The sequence below is a fragment of the Pediculus humanus genome, genomic scaffold, assembly GCF_000006295.1.
Source record: "Pediculus humanus corporis 1103172107644 genomic scaffold, whole genome shotgun sequence".
NCBI lineage: Eukaryota > Metazoa > Arthropoda > Insecta > Psocodea > Pediculidae > Pediculus > Pediculus humanus.
Genome location: NW_002987255.1, coordinates 248,590 through 259,259, shown reverse-complemented (window position 1 = coordinate 259,259; position 10,670 = coordinate 248,590). Strand labels below are relative to the sequence as shown.

Genomic DNA, 10,670 nt, shown 5'->3' with positions numbered 1-10,670 from the left:
ATTTAAAAGTAAGATAAATAATAAGTTATTTCTAATTTTTAATCGACATGGTAAAATTTTCTTAAATGTATTCTTTCATATTTTTCTTTGTTGAAAATTTAATTATAAATTGAAATAAATGTAATCAAAAAAATTGGTAAATTAATTTTCGTAAGGTGAAAAACATTACTGTGAAAAGCAAGATTGAGCTGTATCTGATGATACCATTTTATAAATGTAAAATCATTTCTTACCTAATAATTTTAAATTTTGGTGTAAAATACTTTTTCAAATAAATTTATGCACTTTACCGAACACAGTTAACAAAAATTAATCAATTTTTATAAATATCAGATATAAAATGAAATTATAACGATGTTTTGTAAAGCACAATGTTGCCAACATGAACTCACGATACTATACATGAATCTTACTTAAATTTGGCGTTTCTTCAGTTTTTGGCGGGTAAAAATAAAGGATTTTAATTTATAACTTAAAAGATAAAAAAAAAAAAAAAAGAAAATTAGCCATTTTATTTTTATTTAGCAAAACTAAGCTAAGCAGTCCATTTTAAACATCTAGTATCTAAATGTGTTCCTAAACAAAGAACACAGCAATACCGGGCACCACAAGGAATGCATGTGTAGTTGCTAGGAAAACCGCAAACAGCACAAAAGTGTCTCTCTGGCAATTCAGAAGGAGGAGCTTGTGCCGTTATATAATTTGGTTTTTCGTAATTTGAATAACTTTCTTCTTCGACTAATTGCTGAAAAGTTTTACGATACCTAAAAATAATACACAATACAATTTATTTACAGAATAAAATTAAAAACTTTCCTTTTTGAATAGTGGACAAATAAAAATTATTTTCGAAGCCAACCTTTGCCTGTAATATTCTGAGCTTTTACTTTTTCTTCTTCGACGTGTTTTTAAATCCAAATTATCATTGAATTTGGGAAGTTTTTTACTCATAACAAGGTCGGCATGAGGATCATTATGAAAATTATCTTGCTCCAAAGCTTCAACAGCTTTTCTAGCTCTTCTTTTTCTTGAAGCTTCATCGAGAATCCTCCTTGAATTATTTTCCTTGAGTCTGCTTGATTCTCTTGAAATTTTGGCCACCATTTTAAAATTTATTTTTCAGTTACCGGAGCACTAATTTGATCAATTAAATCATCAACTTTTGTTTGTAGTATATATAATATATCGGATGAAATAAACAAATGAGTATCATCTAAATCCTGAATTATAAATTTTTTTCCCAATGCTAGTGTTTCATCCAAATGTAAAAGAAATTGTTTCATTGCTTGGTCACTAAAATAAAACAAATTAGTATTTCAATATTCAAATTACTAATAAAAGTACTTTATAATCGTATCTTTAAGCAGCTCCTGCATTAATTTAGCAATTTTTTCTCCCTTCTAAAATTTTTATAATATATATATATACAATTTTTGTTTTATTCATTTGTTGATTACTTTGTTAATAATAGTGATATATAATTTATAGGAAGATGTCTAAAAGAAAAGGGTTAAGCATAGAAGAAAAAAAAATTCGATTGCTAGAGTTATTTTATGAAAAAAAAGACTTTTTTCAAGTGAAAGAATTAGAAAAAATGGCTCCTAAAGAAAAGGGTATAATAACACAATCAGTTAAAGACATATTACAAATACTAGTAGATGAAGGTTTGGTAGACACAGATAAAATAGGCACCTCCATATATTATTGGGCTTATCCTAGCACAGCCAAGAGAGCAAAAACAAAAAAGCTACACGAACTTAATTCAAATTACAATATCATAAATGAAAAATTCAACAATTTAAAGGAAACTTTGAAAAATGAAAAATTAGACAGAGAAAATTCAGAAACCAGGAAAAATACATTACAAGAAGTTAATAAACTTAGAAAAATAAAAAAGGAAATAGAAGAGAAACAAAAAAAAAGTCAAAAATACAATTCAAAAACTAAAGAATGTTTACTCAATGACATATCGGTGAGTTAAATAGATGGTCACAAAACAAAAAAAAAAAATTCAAAATTTCAAAAAATATAAAAATTACATTGCAAAGTTTTCTATAATTTGTTTGTAGCAACAGTTTTCCGACTAAATCTTAATAACCCAAAATAATAAAAAATATAAATTTCAGATTATCAAAAATGCTGCCAATAAGTGGACAGACAACATTTCTATAACAAAATCTTGGTGTAAAAATAAGTTTGCTATATCAGAAAAATTATTCAACTTACAATTTCAAATTTTGTCAGATTTTGATTACTTAGATTAACCTTATTTATCCTTAAATGTTAAAAAAGAGAAAAACTAATAAATTAATGAATTAGGAATGAATTTTTTTTTTTTTTTTTAAGTACAACTTTTTTAAGTTTAAGAACAATTCTTTCAATTAAAATTTATACTAATTAATTATTAATAAAAATAAATATTGAAAAATATTAATATATATATATATGTATTATTAATATTAAGTTAATTTAATTTATAAGAAAGATCTTAAAACAAACTTACTTATTTATGATATTTTTTTTTTGTTAAACTTAGTAACAAATTACTGTTTAAATATAGATTGTAATTTAATTAAACCTATGCAGTATTTATTTACTTATTTATTTTTACATCAATAACATTTCACAAATAATAAATTACATAGTACATTACATATCTTTTTCATCAGTGGGCTTTTCATAACAGTATTTTTCAATAATATTACATTCTAATCAAAATATTTATGAGATAAAATTTTTTTAATGAATAATATATATATTTTACAGCAATTTCTTTTAAGTCAATTTCATTTCGGTTATTTTTGCCTCATAGAATAAAACAATGTAAAAATAAAAAATCAAAACGATAAAACCGCCATGAATATAAAAATAAGATTCTTTATCAAATGCATTTTATTTTAAACGAGAGAAAATTTTCTAAACAAGTTTCAACTGTAAAATGTAAATGATAAATAATACCAACCATTCTACCAAGACACCTTTCATTACATGCACCATTATACAAAATGTCGATCACGTTCATTCTACTTCAATTTTTAACCACTTTACAAAACAAGTTCATTTGAATTTTCAAGATAAAAAAAAAAAACCATAGAGAAAATTTTTTGTCCAAAGTCGAATGCCACGTAAAATTTTTTATATGGGTTAATTAATTATTTTTATATGGATATGTTAAATTCTAAATGTACATTTAATGGATTTTTAATGATAAAAAAAAATTAATTGAAATTATTTATTCGTTTTTTTATACTTTTCGTTTTTTTTTTTTTTTTTAAATTTACCGTCGAAAAATTATTAATTACATAAAAATGGCAAATTGTTTTCGTACAGCTAAAAGATTTATAAATACATCTCATTCTAATCGCAGTAACGTTTTTAATCATGTCACAATTGTTGGAGGAGGACTTATGGGATCCGGAATCGCACAAGTAAGTTATCCAAACTTTTTATTTGTAAATAAATAAACACCGAATAATAATTTAAGCGAGAGTTGGAAATTTGGTAAAAATAAATTATTTGATAACAATAAAATAATTTAGTTTTCCCTGAACCCAAATTTTATTTTAATACTTATCTCGCGTGATAATTTTCTTCAACTTGGCTGCGTATACAACTTTTAAAAGATTCTTAAATTTGACATAAAATTTTATTTAATTAAACACCCTTATTTATTTTGAATGCCTCCTATTCCATTTTTGTTATAATAATTTGGTTATTAAAAAAAAAAAAAAAAAAAAAACTTTCCATCATTAACTTTTTTATTTGTTTAATGTTATAACAGATACAAATCAATTTCTTTGATTTGGTCAAATTTTGTTATGTTATATCATTACTATTGCTGTTACATAATTTTTTTTTTTTAAAACTATTTTATAGTTAAAAAAAAAAACAAAAGTGTTATTATTTGTGCTATTAAACTAATAAGTGTCATATTTTTTTTTTTTTTACATAAAAACATTAACAAAAATACTGGTGAGTCTTCATTATGAATTATAAAAGATTTTACATTTAATTAAAAAAAAAAAAAAAAAAAAAAAATGGAATTATACATTACTCACTGTGATTTAATACTTTTTAGGTAAGTGCTCAATCAGGTACCAATGTAACTATAATTGAAGTAAACGAAGAAACCATAAAAAAATGTAATGCAAATATAAAAAACAGCATTCATAGAGTAGCAAAGAAGCTTTTTCAGAATAATTCTAGTGAAGCAGAAAAATATATAGCTGAATCAATGGGTCGATTGAAAATTTCACTTGATTTGGAAGAAACAGTAGCAAATACAGATTTGGTGGTGGAAGCTATTGTTGAGAATCTGAGTGCCAAGCACAGATTATTCTCTTCAATAGATTCTATAGCTCCGGAACACACTATTTTTGCATCTAACACATCATCATTATCGATAAGCGATATTGCTTCCGTGACCAAGAGAAAAGATAAATTTGGAGGATTGCATTTTTTTAATCCAGTGCCAGTAATGAAATTACTGGAAATAGTGAGAACAAATGACACTTCAGAAGAAACATATCAAAAATTGTTAGCTTGGGGAAAACTAATTGGGAAAACTACCATTACTTGCAAGGACACTCCAGGTTTTGTAGTTAATAGACTTTTGATTCCCTATTTGGCCGAGGCTGCTAGAATGTTAGAAAGAGGTGATGCTTCTGCCAAAGACATAGACACAGCCATGAAATTGGGAGCAGGGTATCCTATGGGACCATTAGAATTATTGGATTATGTCGGCTTAGATACAACTAAATATATTTTAGACGGTAATGAATAACTTTCTTTTATTAACCAACCTGTAGATTGTTATAAATACTAATTATTTGTTAAATAACTCTTGTGGTTTTTTTTTTTGTAATTAAATTTGAAATAATAATATTAATATACTTTAAAATAAGTGTAAAAATATATTTCTAGGTTGGTATAATAAAAATCCTAATAATCCGATGTTTTCGCCCGTCAACATCTTACAGAAATTGGTTGCAGAAGGAAAATTGGGAAAGAAAACGGGAGAAGGTTTTTACACATACAAGAAGTAAAAATATTTTTTTTTAATTTTTCTTTTTTATATATATATATTTTTTATTAATTAATTTTAATCAAATACTAGATTTATAAATAAAATGATATTTAATCAGTGAATATACTTGTGTGTTTGCATTTCGTAGGAATGCTGGAAACATTAATTTCATTTATTCACCCTATTTTGAAAACTTGGCAAATACCGAAACTAAAAATCCTCAAAAAAGTAAACCTACATTAAACATAATATCTCCTCAACCGGATGAATCTCTATTAAAAAATCAATCAAAATCCTGTAAAACAAAAAAAGTCAAATCCGAAAAACCATTCAATCACAGATTGTTACGCAGTCGACAATCTTTAAAATCAGAAAGATTAGAAAAGTTGAAGAAAGTTGAAAAAATTAAAACTTATGGAAGTTTAAAAAGTTCACACGTGGGCCCCATCAAGTACTTGTAAAATCATCTGATCCCATTTGTTGAAAAAATTATTGGGGAAAAAAAAGAAAAAATTTTTTATTTTGTTTTTCATAATAAATATCAATGGATACTCGTGCTAAATTTTTGTTGGCATCAAATGTTATTTTTTTTTTTTTTTTTTTTCATAAAATAAAATAAAATAATAATAATAAAAAATTAAGTTTAATTAAATAATTTTAATATTGTTAAGAGATATAGAAAATTTAATTATTAGGAGGGGGGGGATAATCTTTTTATTATTTTTACAAGACAATTATGGATTTTTCAAAATATTAAAAAAAAAAAAAAGAAACCTTATCCTCCAAAATATTTTATTCAAACTTTAAATAAATTTAATTTAATTAAAATTTTTCATTATAATTTATTTGAGATTGTTTAAACTAAATATAACGAGTTTAAACAAATAAATATTTATTATGATTTTGAGATTTTATTTTTTTTTTGTTTGCCATTTGAGAATTTAATTAAAATTTTACTTTAAAAAAAAAAAAAATAAATAAATAAAATGTCAATAGTTTTTAAAATCAAAGATCAACGGTCAAATTAAAATTTTTTTTTTTTTTTTTTTTCAACAAATTGAATCACATGATTCGTGTTGAGATTTAATCGGCGCAGAATCATTTTCTTTTTTTTTTTTATTACGACAATTCTAAAAGAACGAATTTATTTATTTTTATTTATTTCGCCATTTTATTTGTTTTGTTATTATTATTATTATCGTGTGAGTGTATTTTATTTTTATTTTTTTAAAAAAATTTAAAATTAAATAATATTTTATGCAGTTTGGTTTAATGTTGCATGTTGTCATATTAACATCATTTTTTTTTTTTACTGTTCGTTAAATTTTTTTTTTTTTTTGGTTTCAGTGAGAATTTTTCATTTTAAATGTTGATATTTTAATAAAAAAATGTTAATAATGACTGAAAGCGAAGAAAAAAAATTAGAAGAAGATACAAATCAAAATTTTATATCATTTGATGACACTGTTAATATATTTGAATGTCAGGTTGCAGGTCATTCAAATAAAAAGGGAAAACCTTTTGGTAAGTTTTCATCTTTCCCCCCCTTTTTTTTTCTTTTTTCATAACATAATTGATTATTAAATTTTTGTCTCTCCATATTGTTAAAAAAAATGTTTTAATATTATTTTTATATAATTTTTCATAGAATTTCTTAGTCATAAAGACGGTTACGTATTAAAACCTGTTTTCATGGATGAAGACCAGGGTCGAAGAGAAATTGAATTTTATGAAAAATTAAAAACTTCATGTGATCCAATTGATATTGAATTAAAAAATTTTGTTCCTTCATATTTTGGTTTGACACAAATTAATATGAAACAAAATCCGGATGATTATAATGTCAAATGGATGATATTACAAAATATAACACATAAATTTAATGAACCTTGTATTATGGATTTAAAAATAGGAGCTCGAACGTGGGATTTTTATGCAACCGAACAAAAAAAACAATCGGAAGAAGTAAATAATAATAATAATACTAATACTAATACTAATGATGATAATTTTACGTTAGATTTAAATATAAATATATAAATAATTATAATAATAATAATAATAAATGAATATTTATTTAATTTTTTTAGGCTAAATACCGCGAATGCAAACAAGATTTAGGTTTTTGTATTCCAGGTTTTCAGGTTTATAATTTATCAACCGGAGAATTGATAAAAAAAGGAAGAGAATATGGTAAATCCCTAAATGGTCAAGGAGCTAAAAATGCAATAAAAACATTTCTTAATGCTGATTATGGTTGGAATAGAAGTTTGATCCTTCAATTCTTGACAAAATTGTGGAAAATACTTCGATGGTTTCGATATCAAAAAAAATATCGTTTTTTTTCCAGTTCTCTATTACTCGTTTACGATGCATCAAAATTAAGACAAAATATTAAGCAAAATTCGGTTTATTGTAAAAATAAGTTAAGTAAATCCACTCTTGGAAGACAAAATAGTTTTCAAATGGGACAAAATCGTGAACCTTCAACACACAACAGATTGGGGGGATCCCTTAGAAAAATTCGATCCCAAAATAATTTTGATAATTTGTTTAGAACTCATTCTTTAATAAATAATTACGAGAGAGATCTTCAAGATATGAAAGACAATTACAATTTAATTTTAAACGATTTAATGGGTAAATCAAATAATGAGCTTTGGGTTAATGTAGCCATGATTGATTTTGCTCACGTTTTTCAATCAGATTTTGAAAGTATCGATGAAAATTATTTGAACGGTCTTCAAAATTTAGTTGATGTATTTGAAGAATTTTTAACGGAAACAAATTCATAAATAATAATAATAATATCGTGTAAATGATAAATAAATCAAGGCCAGAATTTTAAAAATAATAAGTATTTATTAAGTGCTAAAAAACAAGCAAGTTAATATAATTAATAATATTTTTCTAACAAGTGATCCAAATGTCCAAAAAATAAATATATATATATATATATATATATATATATATATTTGTTAAATTTTTTTTAAATCGATACAATTAGATTTTTTATTCGAAATGATGTGAAGAAAATAACTAAAGTTATTTGTTAACATGAAAAAAGAAATTATTTTTTTTTATAAATAAAAACTTTTTATTTATATAATAACCTTTTTTTTTCTTTATTATTTAATACTTAATTGATCCCCACGGTCAAAAAATTTAAATAAAAAACTAAACCCCCGACAGAATTATTTAAGAAAAATAAAATAACAAAAAAAAAAAAAAAAAACAAAACTAACAAATACAATTATTTAATTTATAAAAAATAAAAAATTATTCATTGTAATAGACTAAGAAGCAAAGTGATTCTTATTTCGACGCATAAACCAAAAAATAATCAACAAACCAATAATTAATTAATAATATAATAACTACTCCTTATTTTTTCAATTTACTAATCTACAAAAATATATATATATATATATATATATATATATAGAAGAAGAGTAATTTTTTATTTTAATTCGTATATGTGAGTATATAAACATATATATAATATTATAACAATATTGTTTATATATATATATATATATATATATATATATATATATATATTTAATTAATATTCAATGAATTATAAAAAATAAATAAATAAACAAATTTTTATTTAATAATTTGCATTTCTAACGAATAAAAATAATTTCTTTTATCCTTCTCTCTCTCCCCCCCCCAAAAAAAAATAAAAAAAATAAAAATAAAAATAAAAATTGGCATAAGTTTATTAAACTACATTTCAAAGGGCAAAAAAAAAACACGGTAATAGAATTGGGTTGATAAATTAATTTTTACTATAAACCCAACATAAATTAAAAAAAATTTTGAGGAAAACTTAAAAAAAAAAAATTTTTTTTCTTGCAATAAGCATTTAACAATGTGCAAATAAAATATCTATAAAAGAATGAAGAAAAAAAATTACATTTTGGGCAACTTAGAAGCTGCGATCAATGGGTTCGTTTCCTGCAGTATTCTTTTGCCCTCTTCCTTGTAATCAAAATGGCAATTGTGTACTTCAGAATATCGGTGAATTGCACAAAACAAACGACCGCACCTACAAGTATACGAATTCGTGATGTTTATCTTTTTCCTGCACTGAGAACAGCGCATTCGCTTTTTCACGACTAGCGGAGTAAGTTTCTGGGTACCCGAAGAAGACGATAGCAAGACATCATTTTGATAGGACGGATTTTTAATTAAAGAAGATGCTCGCTTTTTAAGTTGACTTCGAGATTCGGGTTTTCTACTTTCGTTAACGTGGTCTAAAACGTCTACTCGATAATTCAAATTCGTTCTAGTTATGTCGGTTGAAAGCGAGGGAAAAGTAAGGCTCGTTCGTTTATGGGTTTCCGGTTCTAATATAAAATCACAAATTTCCTTGTTTACTTCCGAGAGTGATTTCCGGTGGTCGATATTGCCAGGCGTTGTTTTCGGCCTTTCGTCTTTGTTAAAAACATATCTAGAGACTCTAAATCTGCTTCTACTTAAGGTTCTCGATATTCCCTCTCTGGGAATTTGAGGATATGCTATTGCTATTTCTTCATTCGATGGCAATTCAACGACGGAGGATCTAGAAGGGCAAATTCTAGTAGTTTCCGTCGAGTCACTTTTTTTCTCTACAATAGCAAAGCTTTTTGCAGTCTTTTCTCTCAAACTTTTTTTTAAATCATTGTCACTTAATTTTTTATCTTGTTCTTCATTTTTAGGCGAACGGCATATATCGGGTAAAGGCGTTCGTCGAAATTTGTAACCTTTATTAGATTCAGAATCAATTAAAATACTCAAACTCGACTGCATACGAATTATATTTTCAGCTTCTTTCCTTGCTTTTGCAATTGCAGCCAGGGATGATTTACTATAGCACATCAACCGATTTCGAGGCCATGGGCTTGTTTCCTTTTCAGTATCTTGTACGGGCTTCTGAATTAATTTTGAACAATTCGTAGGATTGGAGTCTCCCGAGGGTAAATTTACAAAAAGATTTTTTTCTAAGACTTTATTACTACTTTCCTTCTGTGTACCATCGGAAACGTTACTTAGTAACGGATCCTCTACAGAGGATAAGCTTTCGTTTTGTTTTTCCTTTCTATGGATTGATAAATTTTCAAGTTTTTCTTTTAATTCCTGCATTTTTCCCATAGTAACTGAATTTTCTTGAAGTCTTTTAGCTGATTGTTCAGCATTTTCTTCAGTAAATAAATTTCTACAATTAAAATTATAAATTAGATTTAAAAAAAAAATCCACGAACAAAACAATTTATCTAATTAAGCCAATAAAAATAGAATTTTTCCGTATATATATATATATGAATAAAAAATAGTTTAATATAATTGAAACATAATGGGTCATTCATATGACGGAATTTAGTGGACTAATTTTTGTTGATCACGTCTTGTTTGCAATATCGCGGTTAAATATTGATTTGGTTTATTCCAAAAGTAAACACCCACGCTCACACACTTATTTCCTTAATATAATTTTTTATATTGTAATCATATTTTTAGAAGTACATCTGAGTTGATGGATTGTATATTGAGATGTGATAAATTTAAATACTGGTTTACAGTTAAGATAAATGTTTATTAACTGAGAGTGGAAACAAATATTTAAGATTGTTTTTTAAAACTTAATGATAATGAGGAA

General features: G+C 24.8%; 6 protein-coding genes across 6 annotated transcripts; 3 read left to right on the top strand and 3 right to left on the bottom strand.

Annotated features, from left to right (window-relative positions):
• Positions 1 to 535: 535 nt before the first annotated feature.
• Positions 536 to 1,104, bottom strand: Phum_PHUM268970 (zinc finger protein HIT domain-containing protein, putative; the record flags this gene model as incomplete). The annotated part of the gene is made up of 2 exons (XM_002426676.1): positions 536 to 764; positions 860 to 1,104. The coding sequence occupies 2 exons, from the start codon at positions 1,102 to 1,104 to the stop codon at positions 536 to 538; spliced, it is 474 nt and encodes a 157-aa protein (XP_002426721.1).
• An 8-nt stretch (positions 1,105 to 1,112) lies between these two features.
• On the bottom strand, positions 1,113 to 2,997 carry Phum_PHUM268950 (TFIIH basal transcription factor complex TTD-A subunit, putative; the record flags this gene model as incomplete). The annotated part of the gene is made up of 2 exons (XM_002426674.1): positions 1,113 to 1,293; positions 2,963 to 2,997. The coding sequence occupies 2 exons, from the start codon at positions 2,995 to 2,997 to the stop codon at positions 1,113 to 1,115; spliced, it is 216 nt and encodes a 71-aa protein (XP_002426719.1).
• Phum_PHUM268960 (Meiotic coiled-coil protein, putative) lies at positions 1,493 to 2,264 on the top strand (the record flags this gene model as incomplete). Its single annotated transcript, XM_002426675.1, has 2 exons — positions 1,493 to 1,972; positions 2,127 to 2,264. The coding sequence occupies 2 exons, from the start codon at positions 1,493 to 1,495 to the stop codon at positions 2,262 to 2,264; spliced, it is 618 nt and encodes a 205-aa protein (XP_002426720.1).
• Positions 2,998 to 3,308: 311 nt separating the features above from the next.
• On the top strand, positions 3,309 to 5,487 carry Phum_PHUM268940 (Short chain 3-hydroxyacyl-CoA dehydrogenase, putative; the record flags this gene model as incomplete). Its single annotated transcript, XM_002426673.1, has 4 exons — positions 3,309 to 3,428; positions 4,079 to 4,772; positions 4,924 to 5,041; positions 5,145 to 5,487. The coding sequence occupies 4 exons, from the start codon at positions 3,309 to 3,311 to the stop codon at positions 5,485 to 5,487; spliced, it is 1,275 nt and encodes a 424-aa protein (XP_002426718.1).
• Positions 5,488 to 6,423: 936 nt separating this feature from the next.
• On the top strand, positions 6,424 to 7,821 carry Phum_PHUM268930 (Inositol polyphosphate multikinase, putative; the record flags this gene model as incomplete). The annotated part of the gene is made up of 3 exons (XM_002426672.1): positions 6,424 to 6,550; positions 6,675 to 6,991; positions 7,117 to 7,821. 3 exons carry the CDS (start codon positions 6,424 to 6,426, stop codon positions 7,819 to 7,821), a joined length of 1,149 nt encoding a protein of 382 aa, XP_002426717.1.
• Positions 7,822 to 8,944: 1,123 nt separating this feature from the next.
• On the bottom strand, positions 8,945 to 10,156 carry Phum_PHUM268920 (uncharacterized protein; the record flags this gene model as incomplete). Its single annotated transcript, XM_002426671.1, has 2 exons — positions 8,945 to 9,777; positions 9,808 to 10,156. 2 exons carry the CDS (start codon positions 10,154 to 10,156, stop codon positions 8,945 to 8,947), a joined length of 1,182 nt encoding a protein of 393 aa, XP_002426716.1.
• Between the last annotated feature and the right edge of the window lie 514 nt (positions 10,157 to 10,670).